Source organism: Canis aureus, chromosome 10 (assembly GCF_053574225.1).
Source record: "Canis aureus isolate CA01 chromosome 10, VMU_Caureus_v.1.0, whole genome shotgun sequence".
Taxonomy (NCBI): Eukaryota; Metazoa; Chordata; class Mammalia; order Carnivora; family Canidae; genus Canis; species Canis aureus.
Window position 1 is genome coordinate 28,431,846 of NC_135620.1, and position 13,637 is coordinate 28,445,482.

Here is a 13,637-nt window from a genome sequence, read left to right on the forward strand (position 1 = left end):
GGTAATTCAGTAAATTAGTTTCTGGAAATGACTTAGAGAATTCTTTTCAGGCAAAAGATTAATAATTCCAGGTTGTTTGGCTTTAAAGTATGTAAATATATTCATTTATTGAGCACCATCTAGGCACAATTCAATGAATTTCCAAACATTACCCAAATCCCCTTGAAATCTAAGATCTTCCTAAACTGATAGGGAGAGGGGGAGGGTGACCACATAGTAAAGCATAGACAAAATTGGCAAAGGTACTGTTTTAGAACATAACTATAATTTTTTGAGAGCCTTTAGCAACTTTCCACGAACACTCTCACTGCCCTCTCCACTTTGATAACTAATAAATTTCAATGTAGTTTCAAAGAAAGTCTTAGGTCTACTCTTCTCTATTTTCAACTCCAGACTATAACTCCACGTGACGAGGTTTAACAATATCATTATAAACGTAATGTGAAAGAGTATACAATCAGTATCCCAAATTAGATCATGGATATAAAGATTCAATAAATATAAAATCTTTTTTTTACTTTTTAATATAAAATCTATCTTCTTGCTTTGTCTTTTTAAAAATATTTATTTATAACTAAACAATTACACATTGTGTGTGTGTGCGTGCACGCATGTCTTCCCTATGTTCCTTTGTTCTTCTTTTTTTAATTCTAATTCCAGTATAGTTAACATACACTGTTATAGTTTAGGTACACAATATAGTGATTTTAACAATTCTATACACTACTCAGTGTTCCTCGTGAAATAAAATCTATCTTTTATTTAAAATGAGGCATAGTCTGAAATACCACAAAGTCAAACCCTGAGAATAAGGTGACCAATAAAAATTGCTTGCTTTACAACAGAATATAAGTAACTGCTCTGTGATCGAAAAATACAATAAAAGCAAAGAATACTTATAAATAATTGAAGGTGTCCATATTCATTTGTTATTCTAAATTTAAAAAGAAAAATTCATGTTTTTATCATTTTGGAAAATCAGTTAATTATGAAAAAACACCTCAGTATAAAAATAGACATATCAGAGGGAAGCTAAGGAGTATGTAGAACCTTTTCATACTAGCATCAGAACTTCTTGTGATTCTAAGATTTAAAAATAAAAAGTTAATAAAACATATCTGAGGTGCATAAACACATACCAAATATACTGGGCCTGAAAGAAGATTACTTATTTTGGTCAATGTAGAATTTGGTGGTGAAATAAGAGAAAAAACTTAAAACAATGAAATCCAGAGTGAAATTTTATACCAGAAGTAATGCACAGTCTATGGAAAAAAGATTTAAAGCATCAGGTCTACCACTACCAGCTCAGGTTTACCACCCACTAGCTGGGTAACCTTTCAAGAGTACTGTGAAAATTAAATATGTGAAGTAAAGTTTGTAAACTGCAAAACATTGTGCAAATGCTAGCCATTAATTCAAATTTCCCAGCCTTAATTCCTTTTTGTAAAGGTCTATCTTCATTTTATATAATGTATTCTTTCAACGGGATAAGAACGCACTTTAAAAATGGTATTCAAACGCAGAAATACAGCAACTCAATTTATTACATGCAGATTCCTCTGCATTGTTGCTAACAGTTCACTGGTCCAAAATTACTAAAATACTTAAAAAACTATACATTATGTAAACAAAACATAAATAAGACAACATAGTTCTTTGTACATATAGTTTAGTACAGGTTGTTAGGGATTTAGGAATATGTACAATTTTACACAATGGACTGCATTTTCACAATGCATAAATATATATATATATTTATATTTTTACAGAAACAAAAACAAGATTTCACTAATGACACAAGATATCGTATTGTAGATACACGTTCCAATAGTCCAAATTCAAGAAGAAACATGTCAATGCAAATGTGCAACAGCTAGCTTACTCCAAACTAGTGAAACTTGACTGTTCAATTTATGCGACACAGACAGGTAAATCCTAACTGTCTATTTTAAGCATTCTTTGAAAACATACTCATACCAATGAGTGAAATGGAATAGATCTTTTCTTCCCCAAGAAAACAAAGCCTTGTTGCAAGCTAATGAAAAGATACATTAATACACACACACACACACAACTATGTATAGCATGTTTTCAACAGTATAATAAAGTTAAAATTTTTTTGAGAGTCAAAACAATGCCCCATTATTTAAAAACTGGCTCATTTAGTCTAAATTCAAGATGCAGCTGTGTCGGGATTCTCTAAATCAGATGAATGAAAAGTAGGGAAGACAGAGGCAGGATTTCGACTGGCAGATACGACAATTTGAGACAGAGATGGAGAGACAGAAGAAACCTTAGATGCTGGAGTATTTATGGTATTCAAAATGGCTCCTTCTGGGCTAACCAACAATTTTTTGACTGATGTGTCCAAATGAAATACTGATGTATTACTTGGCAGTGGAGGATTAGTAGAGCAAATGGCAGAAACCAAAGATGTCTTAGCCAAAAGAGGAGCGGGAGGAGACTTAATTACTGAAGTCAAGGACACTGTTGGTGTGGGAGGTGGAACAGAAACTTTAGCAGTTGTGTTTATGATTTGTGGAGTTGTATGTACTGTGGGTAGATGACTGGCATTCCCAAGAGAGTTTACAATTTTTGTGGAGCTTCTTAGAGACTGTTTCACAGGCTGCCCACTTAAAGAATTATTTGATGTTAGTGTAATCTCGGCAGGGTTATCTACTGATGTAGGTGGAAGGCCTTGGCCACTGTTAAGAACTAAGGGAGGTCCATATTTTGGATTAGTAGATATAAGAAGAACATGGCTGCCAACTCCAAGACCTTGTGGTGGAACAATAAACCGGGTTCCATTAATCATGATCTGAGTGCCAGGTGCCAAAGGTGTACTGGTGTTGATGACTATTTTTTGCTGAATACAAGATTCACTGAACTGACCCCCTATCACACTATTTACATTAGATGGTGCTGTAGCAGTGTGAATGGCAGAACCACCTGGAGCTGAACTGTAACTGGGAGTTGATTTTACTAAAGCAGGAGATATTTTTTGCTGGTTTGGCAGAGAAGCAAAATTGGAAATATTAATTACTTTACCTGGACTTGGTGAAAGGGGTGGCAATTCAGTCTGAGGTTTATTTGTGTTTATATTTGTTGGCACTGTAGTTGAAGTCCCTGGTGACTGAAACTGGACAGAAGTCCAAGATTGTCTTTTAGAAAGAGATATAGGACGTGTGGCTCCTGGTACTGTTGCCACTTGTGGAACTGTGTTGATTATTTTAGGGGATATAGTCACAGGTGTAGGCAAGCCAACAGTAACAGGGATTTGCAAAGCTGACGTTAAACATTTAGGAGACACTGTTGGTTGTGTAGCTGAAATCAGAACAGATGATGCAAGATGTCCTGTTTTCACAGTTGATATAGCCACAGTGTTTCCGAGATTTGATGTGCAAAGTCTATTTGACAACATAGGCATAATTCTTGAAGAGGTATCATTTCCACTGACTAAAACAGGAGGTCGTGTCCCAACAGAAGCAGAGGTTGAGGTCACTGAAAGAGAACCCAAAGACATATTTGCTCCTGTTACTGAAAACATGTTTACTGCTCTTGTTGCAGAAACCACTGATTCATTAACAGGAGTAATATTTTGACTCACAAAATTTGAGCTTACGGGAATTGAATTACCACTTGTTGACAATGGCAAAACATAGCCTTTCGTACTTTTTTCTTCTCCTTTTGGGGTTACGTTTTGCAATATGTTAATTGATGGTACAGCAGGCACACTGCCTGAACTATTTACAATTGCCTGACCTATGTTCAGTCCAATTTTCACATCTTTTATCTGAGACACAGTTGGTGATGAATTTATTTTTATTGGTGCTCCCACTGTTGATGGAATTAGCACTATCTGGGGTTGTTCTGGACTCTTAACATATGTTTTATTCAAAGGGGGAGGAAGAGTTTGTTTTAATGGTTCTGCTACAATAGCTGGAGTTGAAGAGCCACTAGGAATTGGAGCGTTAATAAAAACTAATTTCTGGGCAGAAACACCTGTGGATGTTGGTGCAGGTGTCACATTAATTGCAGTTCCACTGCCAGAAGAAAGAATAGATGGAGCTGACACCAACATAAGTTTGTGAACTGCAGTCCCGCTGATCGCATCTCCATTTGTTGCTGCTGTTGCTTCTGATCTTGTAACAGGGAAATTTTTCATGAAATAATCTACTTGTTGCTGTTTATTTGGAGTATGAATAACATTTGCATTGGTTTGTCCAAGATTTCCTGTTGATATGCTAATTACACTTAGTGAATTATTTGCTGTTGATGGTAGTAGAACGCCAGAAGAAACAGAGGACTTTAAGGGAGAAGAAGGCATGTGTGAAGCTTTATCTATCATGTGGCCCAAATTACCACTGCAGGAAGGTTGGCCTAATGTAAGCCTGAGATTCTTCCCCACTGACGGATTAAAGCCAGTTGGAATAGAAACAGAAGTTGGTGTTTGGCTAAAAGGTGGGAGACTAGATGTAGTAGTTATTCCAACTGCGGGTGAAAAAACAGAGGATGATGAAGTTGTAGATTTGGGCACCAGAAATGCTTGAAGCTGAGGAGCAAAAGTGAAAACTGAACTTGCAGATAAGCTATTAGGTGAATTTTGATCTGGACTGGTCTGTACTTTTACAACTCCAGTGTTCCCACCTCGTGTCCTAACAAGAATTGACTGTGAATCTCTTATACACACAGTTTTCAGTTCTTGCTTTGCTTCAGAAGAATCAGCAGTTTGTTGTGCAAAACAGTTAAGGGAACTACCAGGATCTGTGGATCTACTTAGTGTAGATGCTGATAACAGAGGCTGAACTGTTGAGGAAATGGATGAAGCAACTGGCTGGGAGAATGTAGCTGCTGAAACTGCATGCTTGCCTTTTCCTGACTCACTCTGGCTAGTTTTAACTGGTGGTGTTAAAAAATTACTTATGGAGGTTTTAGGTGACAAAGGTTGTGGCCTACCACTACTCACATTTGACAAAGGTGTAATAGTCCTATTGAAAACTATATTAGGTAGTTGGTTAGAAACAGTTCCCGCTGAGCTGACAAGAACTGATGCTAAAGAAGAGTTTACATTTGCTGTCTGTGGGAAAGATGAACAATGTTGTTCTGTACCTTTCTGTTCAAGTGGCAGTATTTCTTTTGCAACTGCTTTCCCTTCTTTGTGCTGAATCACAAAATTCTTAGGCAGAATGAGAACCTGCTGCATGATTTTTTCTCCTGTTTTAGGATCTAGCACAGGTTGCATCTGAATCTTCACAGAGCTGTTTTGGAGATCTACGGGCAACCACTGGCCACAGGGCATTTTGTAGACCATTTGTAAAGGACCTTTTGTACTGCTGTGGCAGGTCAATGCTGGCTTTATGGGGCTTGCTTCTGGAGGAGACAGAATTGCTTTTTCCACTGCAGGAGGACTTCTACCTGTGGAAGGGGACAGTTGATTTGTTAAGGTCACTTTGTTCCCAATATTCTTTGCAAGCAAGGCCTGAATAGGTTTGGTCCCTTTCTGGAGAATAGATACTGGTGTTGAATCCATTGAGGCAAATGACTCTGGAAACAGTGGCTCCGTATGCTTTAATTCATTCAAACAGTCAATCTGCATCTCACCTTCTACATTCTCAACTGTTGTCTCATTTGTGCTTAACTTTGCTCTCTTCCTTGGGGAAAGCTCTTTTGTGCTATCATCCAGATAATTTGTTTGTTTGGACTGTCGTTTAAGTGTTTTAGGCAGAATCTTCAGAACATCTTTAGAAGGCAATTCCTTTTTCAACGACTTGCTTCTGGCCATAGGAAAATCTATTTCAGACAGTTTCTTATCATCTAAAAAAAATTACAAAAGTATTTTGTTTAAATAAAACAGCAACTGAATAGCAGTAATAAGACCAATTATAAAAAAGCAAATCAATCTCTGAACGGGCAATTTATTAAATTTACTATAGGATAATTCAAAAGTCTCAGCACCCTGATTGGAAATTAATGTAACATGATCTTTGATACAGCAATCTTGATGACATAACCATAATGAGAAATTTGTTTTTGTTCAAACTACTGATTCTGCTGTCAATACAAATACAAAGGAAAATTTACATCTCTTAAAGAGATACTCAAGCCAGCAATTAGAGCTCAGAATTCTAATCCAATTTCAGAGACTCTAAAAGATGGAAAATGTCCAGTTTTTCCTGGTGCTTACTTATTCATTCCTACAGTAAAAAATTTATGTTCATATATGGTCAAGCTGAGTTGATGAGAAGTTACTTTTTTTCAATGCACCAAAGACATGTAAAACAACATTTCTAACTGCAAATTTTCATACTAAACTCTTATGTAACTAAAGGGAGTTATTTAACTAGATTTAAAGAAAAAAGTAACTAGATATATGGAATAACATAATCTGATAAATTGAAATGAATTATAGATAATTTTTTAAATTTATTCATGACACACACACACACACACACACACACACACACACACAGAGGCAGAGACACAGGTAGAGGGAGAAGCAGGCTCCATGCAGGGAGCCTGACGTGAGACTCAGTTCCAGGTCTCTAGGATCACACCCCAGGCTGAAGGTGGCACTAAACCGCTAAACCACCGGGGTTGCCCGAATTACAGATAATCTAATCCAACCTCCTTATTAGAAAGATATGTCTACTCTGAGGATTCATTTGGCCATCAACCTTGGTCATTCCTCATAAAAGTCTTCACAGTATTAGGGACTTGTCAAGTTCAATTTAAATCAAATTTAAGAACAGTGCTTCAAAATAGTAATAATAAAAAGAGGATGAAGCTGTTTTAGAGATCTATGATTGTAGATCAAAGATGTGTGGTCTATAATGCGCAAAGACATGCCTACAGTTCAGAGACAGGCAGTGGCTCCAAAAACTCCTAGAAATATAATAATGACTCCAAGGAACCTTTTTATAAGGACAAAGGACACTTAAAAATATACCAGATTTCCCTAATCAATACACATCATTAACACAGATTACCCTTTACGTTAACAAAAGTTACTAAAACTTCTCTTTGTGGTATTAGTAATTTTATTTTTTAAAAGATTTTATTTATTTATTTGACAGAGAGAGCGAGAGAGCATAAGCAGGGGGAGCGGTGGAGGCTTCCCAGCAAGCAGGGAGTCCAATGCTGGACTTCATTCTAGGACCCCAGGATCATGACCTAAGTAGAAGGCAGACACTAATTGACTGAGCCACCACCCTGGTGCTCAGTGTTGATTTTAAAAAAGTTTTAAAAACTACCTGAATCAAAGTGTTCTTTTTCCAGGATATCTAGAGGTTCTGTCGCATCTACACACTTGATAATTTCTAATTTAGGAGATTCTTTTCCAGGATCTCCTTCACCTTCTTCAGTAGTCCACAGTTCTCTAGTAAATTTATCATGATCAGGCTGTCTTCTGAAATCATCATAGTCTTTCTTTAGGCGGCTCCTGAAATAAAATGCCCAACATAACAAATAATACACATGTATTAAACTCTTGGAAGCTAAACTAAATATTTTAAAAAATATCTTGAAATTAAGTCACTAAAAGCTACATTATCAACAATAGCCAAACTATGGAAAGAGCTCAAATGTCCACTGACTGATGAATGGATAAAGAATATGTGGTGTGCATGCACACACACACACACACACACACACACACACAGAATATTACTCAGTGAGCAAAAAAGAATGAAATCTTGTCATTTGCAACAACACGGATAGAACTAGAGTGTATTATGATAAACAAAGTAAGTCAGAGAACAGCAACTGAATAGCAGTAATAAGACCAGGAGATTTCACTCGTGGAATTTATGAAACAAAACAGATGAATATATGGGGGGGAAAGAGAGCAAGAGGGGGAAACAAACTATAAGAGACTTAACGATAAAGAACAAACCGGGTTGATGGAGTGAGGTGGTTAGAGGATAAGCTAGATGGGTGATGGGTGTTAAGGAGTGCACTTGTTATGATGAGCCTGGGTACTGTATGTAAATGATGAACCACTGAACTCTACTCCTGAAACCAATATTGCACTCTATGTTAACTAACTAGGATTTAAGTACAAATTTGAAAGAAAAAAAAAAGCCATTGAAAGCTATGTTTTAATTTCAAATGTGTCTAAGATGCTTAACTCAGATTATATATACAATTTCAGAATAGAGTGTTTGAACATATCACCAATTTGTCTAAAGGCTGCTATAAGACCTATTAAATGAGAGAGAGGTAGTTTTTTTTCTAACTGCATGAGACATAGATTTGATATAGTTTTATAATTACTGATTATAATATGGTGAAAGGGCCATTTAAAAAAGTTAATAAAATTCTAGACACTCCACCAAAAAACTAGAATGAATGAATTCAGTAAAGTTGCAGGATACAAAATTAATACCCCGAAATTGGTAGTACTTCCATATACTTACTAATAACAAGTAGTAGAAAGAGCAGTTAAGAAAACAATTCTATTTATAATTGCACTTAAAAGAATAAAATACATCAGAATAAACTTAACCAAAGAGGTAAAAAAAACCTGCACTCTGAAAACTATAGAACACTGATGAAAGAAATTAAAGATGACACAAATGGAAACATATTCCATGCTCATTGACTGGAAGAATTAATATTGTTAAATGTTCTTATTGCCCAATGCAATCTACAGATTCAATATGATTACCAAAATACCAACATCATTTTCCACAAAACTAGAGGAAGCAATATGAAAATTTCAAAAGACCCCAAACTGCCAAAGCAATTTTGAGCAACAAAAACAGAGCTGGAGGTATCTCAATTCCAGATTTCTAGATATACTACAAAGCTGAAGTAATCAAAAGTTACTTAAACAAAACTAGACACACAGATCAAGGGAAAAGAATAAAGAATGCAGAAATAAACACACACTTATATGGTCAATTAATTTACAACGAAAAAGGCAAGACTATACACTGGGAAAAAGTCTCTTCAATAAATAGTGCTTGAAAAACTGAACAGCTACGTGTAAAAGAATGAAGCTGGACTGCTTTCTAACACCACACATCAAAATTAACCTCAAATTAATTAAAGACCTAAATGTGAGACCTGAAACCAGAAAAATCTTAAAAGAGAACACAGGCAGTAATTTCTCTAGTATTGGCATGGCAACATTTTTCTAGATTTGTCTCCTAAAACAAGAGATATAAAAGCAAAAATAAATTATTGGGACTATGAAAAACTAAAAAGTTTCTGCACAGCAAAGGGAATGATCAACAAAACAAATAGGCAACCTACTGAATGGAAAAAAGTATTTGCAAATGACATATCCAATAAAGGGTTACTAACCAAAATATATAAAGAACTTACACAGTGCAACATCAAAAAGCAAACTATCTGATAATGAGCAGAGGACTTGAATAGACATGTTTCCAAAGAAGACATACTGATGGCCAACAGACATATGAAAAGAAGCTCAGCATCATCAGAGAAATACAAATCAAAACTATAATGTGATTATCACCTTACACCCGTCAGAATGGCTAACATAAAAAAATCAAGAAGTAACACGTATTGGAAAATGTTATTTCTCCATTAATGAAAACAAACAACAAAACAAAGCACCCTCTCTTGATTCCAGATTCCAGCTACTGCCCTATTTCTCTGCTCCACTTTATAACAAAACTCTAATTCCTCTCCCTTAATTCTCTTGAATAGACTCTACCTTACTGAACACTTCTTTTTAGTCTCCTCTACTGAGTCCTACTCCTCTTCACCATCTCTAAACGTTAGAATGCTCCAGGGTTCAGTGTCTCTTCTTCCCTATGTATGTTCACATTCTAGGTAATTTCTACCAGTGAGAGCTTAAATATAATCCATATTCTGACAATTCCTCAATTTATGCCTCCAGTCTGGTTTACTCCCTTGAACGGGGACTCATACTAAAGTGCTGGCTCAACCAGCATCCAACTGGATATCTAAAAATCCTATCAAACTTTACAGGTTGAAAATTTTTTTAAAGATTTTATTTATTCATGAGAGACACAGAAGGAGAGAGGCAGAGATATAGGCAGAGGGAGAAGCAGGCTCCTTGCAGGGAGCTCAATGTGGGACTCGATCCTGGAACTCCAGGATCATGCCCTGAGCCAAAAGCAGACGCTTAACTGCTGAGCCACCCAGGTATCCCTACAGTTTGAAATTCAAACTCTTGAAGAATTCCTGCCCTGCAGACCCCCTACTCCTTTAGTTTCCCCTATCTAAACTAACAACAATTCCATTATCAGTTGTTTAGACCAAAAATACTGGGCATCATCTTTTTACTGTTCATTTTTTTTTTTTTTTAACACTCTATATCCAATGTTTAAGAAAATTCTGCCAATCCCACTTTCAAGACACATCCAGAATCCAACCATTCCTTGCCATCTGCATTGCTACTCTTGGGGAACATTATCAAAAAGATGAGAAGGCCAAGTGACCCATGAGCTGGACCTGGGTAGGTTCTGCTTGCCTTTCCTGTTCCCAGAGGCTGTTCCAAGAACACAGCCTTGAGATAGTGATATAATACTGAAAACACCTGCACACTATATGGCTGCATCCAGTTAACACCTCTCCTATAAACTTAAGATCTGGCAGGCAGGTGCAGAGATCCATTTGTCTTGCTGCCAGCCAAGACAAGCCTCACTGAATTTAAGATCTATTTACTTATTCAGACACCTAACAAACCTGGAGTGGCCTGCTTCTTTCTTTATCTCTCCCTGCCCTCTGAATACAAATGCCAGTTTCAGATTATACCAGGGAAACTCCTAAGAGGGTTGTGAATCAACAGCTACCACCTTGTTCCAAGCCACCATCATTTTTTTTTTTTGCCTGAATTATTGCTTTTTGCAACTGATTTCCCTGTTGTCCCACACTACATTAATCTCAATATAAGAGGCTGTGTAAGTGCTTTAAAAGATAAGTCAGATCATGTTCCTCCTCTGCTTAAAACTCTTCAATGTTCTGTCACCTTAGAGTAAAAACAAAATGTAAAGACATACACAACCTGTCTATGGTTTCCTATACTATTGTTTTTTTTTAATTTATTTTTTATTGGTGTTCAATTTGCCAACATAGAATAACACCCAGTGCTCATCCCATCAAGTGCCCCCCTCAGTGCCCATCACCCAGTTGTCCCCCCCCCCCGCCCACCTCCCTTTCTACCACCCCTTGTTCGTTTCTCAGAGTTAGGAGTCTCTCATGTTCTGTGTCGCTTTCTGATATTTCCCACTCATTTTTTTCTCCTTTCCCCTTTATTCCCTTTCTCTATTTTTTATATTCCCCAAATGAATGAGACCATATAATGTTTGTCCTTCTCTGATTGACTTATTTCACTCAGCATAATACCCTCCAGTTCCATCAACGTCAAAGCAAATGGTGGGTATTTGTTGTTTCAATGGCCAAGTAATATTCCATTGTATACATATACCACATCTTCTTTATCCATTCATCTTTCGATGGACACCGAGGCTCCTCCCACAGTTTGGCTATTGTGGACATTGCTGCTATAAACATCGGGGTGCAGGTGTCCCGGCGTTTCACTGCATCTTCCTATACTATTCTGATTATTGACTCTTACTCCTCACTCACTCAGCTCTTGTGACATTTATGTTTGTACTTCCTTCAAATGCCAAACGTAATGCCAACCTTCAATCTTCTGCCTCTTCTTTTCCCTCAGATATTCATATGACTTTATCCCTCACTTGTAGGTCTCTGTTTGAATATCAACTCATCAGGGGGCCTTTCCCTGAAACCTTAGTAAAAGAGTATCCATCATCTAATCCAAATCAGGCATTTCCTGTTCTCCTTATCCCACTTTATTTTTCTTCACAGCGCTTATCACTAACATTTTGAGTTCATCTGTTTCTTCCAAGAATGCAAGCCACAGATGAAGTTAGAAATTAGTAACAGAAGGAAAACTGGAAAAATTTACAACCTTATGGAAATTAAACAACATACTCTTAAACAACCAATAGATCAAGAAGAAATTATAAGAAAAATTACAAAATACTTATAGATAAATTGAAATGAAAACAACATACCAAAACAATGGGACACGGTAAAAAACAAGAAAAATCTCAAATCAACATCCTAACTTTATAACATTAGGAATTTGAATAAGAAAAACAAATTAAATCTAAAGCTAAGGGAAGGAAACAATAAAGATTAGATCAGAGATCAACGAAACAGAGAAAAGAGGAAATCAATGAAACTGAAAGACCAACAGATTTAACAACCCTTTAGATTGATGAACTCAGAAAAAAAAGAGACTCAAATTTGGAAAATCAAAGGTGAAAGTGAGGCCAATATGACTGATTCTATAAAAGGAATTTTAGGAGTACTATGAAAATTGATTGCCACCCAAATTGGATAATCTAGATGCAATTCACAAATTCCTAAAAACAAAAATCTACCAAGATTAAGTCACAAAAAAACCTCAGAAAATCTGAATACACCTATAACTATTAAAGGAGAAATGAATCAATAATTTAAAAATCTCTCAACAAGGAAGAGAGTCCTGATCTAATGGATTCATTGGTGAATTCTACCAAAAACTTAAAGAACTAATACCATTCCTTTTCAAACTTTCCCCAAAAATCTGAAAAGGAAGAAACACTTCCTAACTTGTTTGAGGCTAGCATGACACTAATGCCAAAGCCTGACAAAAACATCACAAGAAAGCTAGATCTTTTTATTTCATTTTTTGTTTATATTTTAATTCTTGTTGGTGAACATATAAAGTGTAGAATATAGTGATTCAACAATTCCATACATGACCCCCCAGCGCTTATCACCAGAAGTGCACTCCTTAATTGCCACCACATATTTAACTCCCCCCCCCACTCTCTTTCTGATAACCATTAGTTTGTTCTCTATAGTTAAGAGTCTGTTTCCTGGTTTGTCTCTCTCTCTCTTCTTCCCCTTTGCTTGTTTTGTTTCTTAAATTCCACATGAGTGAAATCATATGGTGTTTGTCTTTTTCTGATTGATTTATTTCAATTAGCATTATACTCTAGCTCTATCCATGTCATTGTAAATGGCAAGATTTCATTCTTCTTTATAGTTGAATAATAATATTCCAGTGTGTGTATGTCTATGCCACTTTATCAATCAATGGAAACTTGAAATGCTCCCATATCTTCACTACTGTACATAATGCTGCTGTAACATAGGGGTACATGTACCCCTTTGAATTAGTGTTCTTGGATTCTTTGGATATCCAGTAGTGACACTGCTGGATCATAGGTCATTTTATTTTTAACTTGAGTAGCCTCCATATTGTTTTCCACAGTATCTGTGTATGCATTCCCATCAACACTGTAAGAGGGCTGGTTCCCCTTTCTCTACATCCTAGCCAATATGTTTTTTTTATGTTATTGATTTAGGTCATTCTGACAGGGGTGAGGTGATACCTCATTGTAGTTTTGATTTGTAGTTCCCTGATGAGGGGTGATGAATATTTTCTGTGTCCATTTTGCCATCTGGATGTCTTCTTTGGAAAAATGTCTGTTCATATCTTCTGCCTATTTAACTGGATTATTTGTTTTTTTTTCGGTGTGAGTTGTATAACTTCTTTATATATTTTGGATACTATCCCTTTATCAGATACGTCATTTGCAAATATCTCCTGCCATTGTGAA

At 36.3% G+C, this 13,637-nt stretch overlaps 1 protein-coding gene across 3 annotated transcripts in view; it reads right to left on the bottom strand.

Moving 5' to 3' along the window:
- Window positions 1-1,529: 1,529 nt before the first annotated feature.
- The window catches only part of BRD10 (bromodomain containing 10), a 115,836-nt gene continuing 103,728 nt past the window's right edge, over window positions 1,530-13,637 (bottom strand). For all 3 annotated transcript variants that reach the window (XM_077911896.1, XM_077911894.1, XM_077911893.1), the window contains 2 exons: window positions 7,254-7,441; window positions 1,530-5,817 (listed from right to left, as the gene is read on the bottom strand). In XM_077911896.1, the coding sequence (XP_077768022.1) occupies window positions 2,177-5,817; window positions 7,254-7,441 (3,829 nt within the window). In that variant the 3' untranslated portion in view covers window positions 1,530-2,176. The remainder of the gene's footprint in view (window positions 5,818-7,253; window positions 7,442-13,637) is intronic.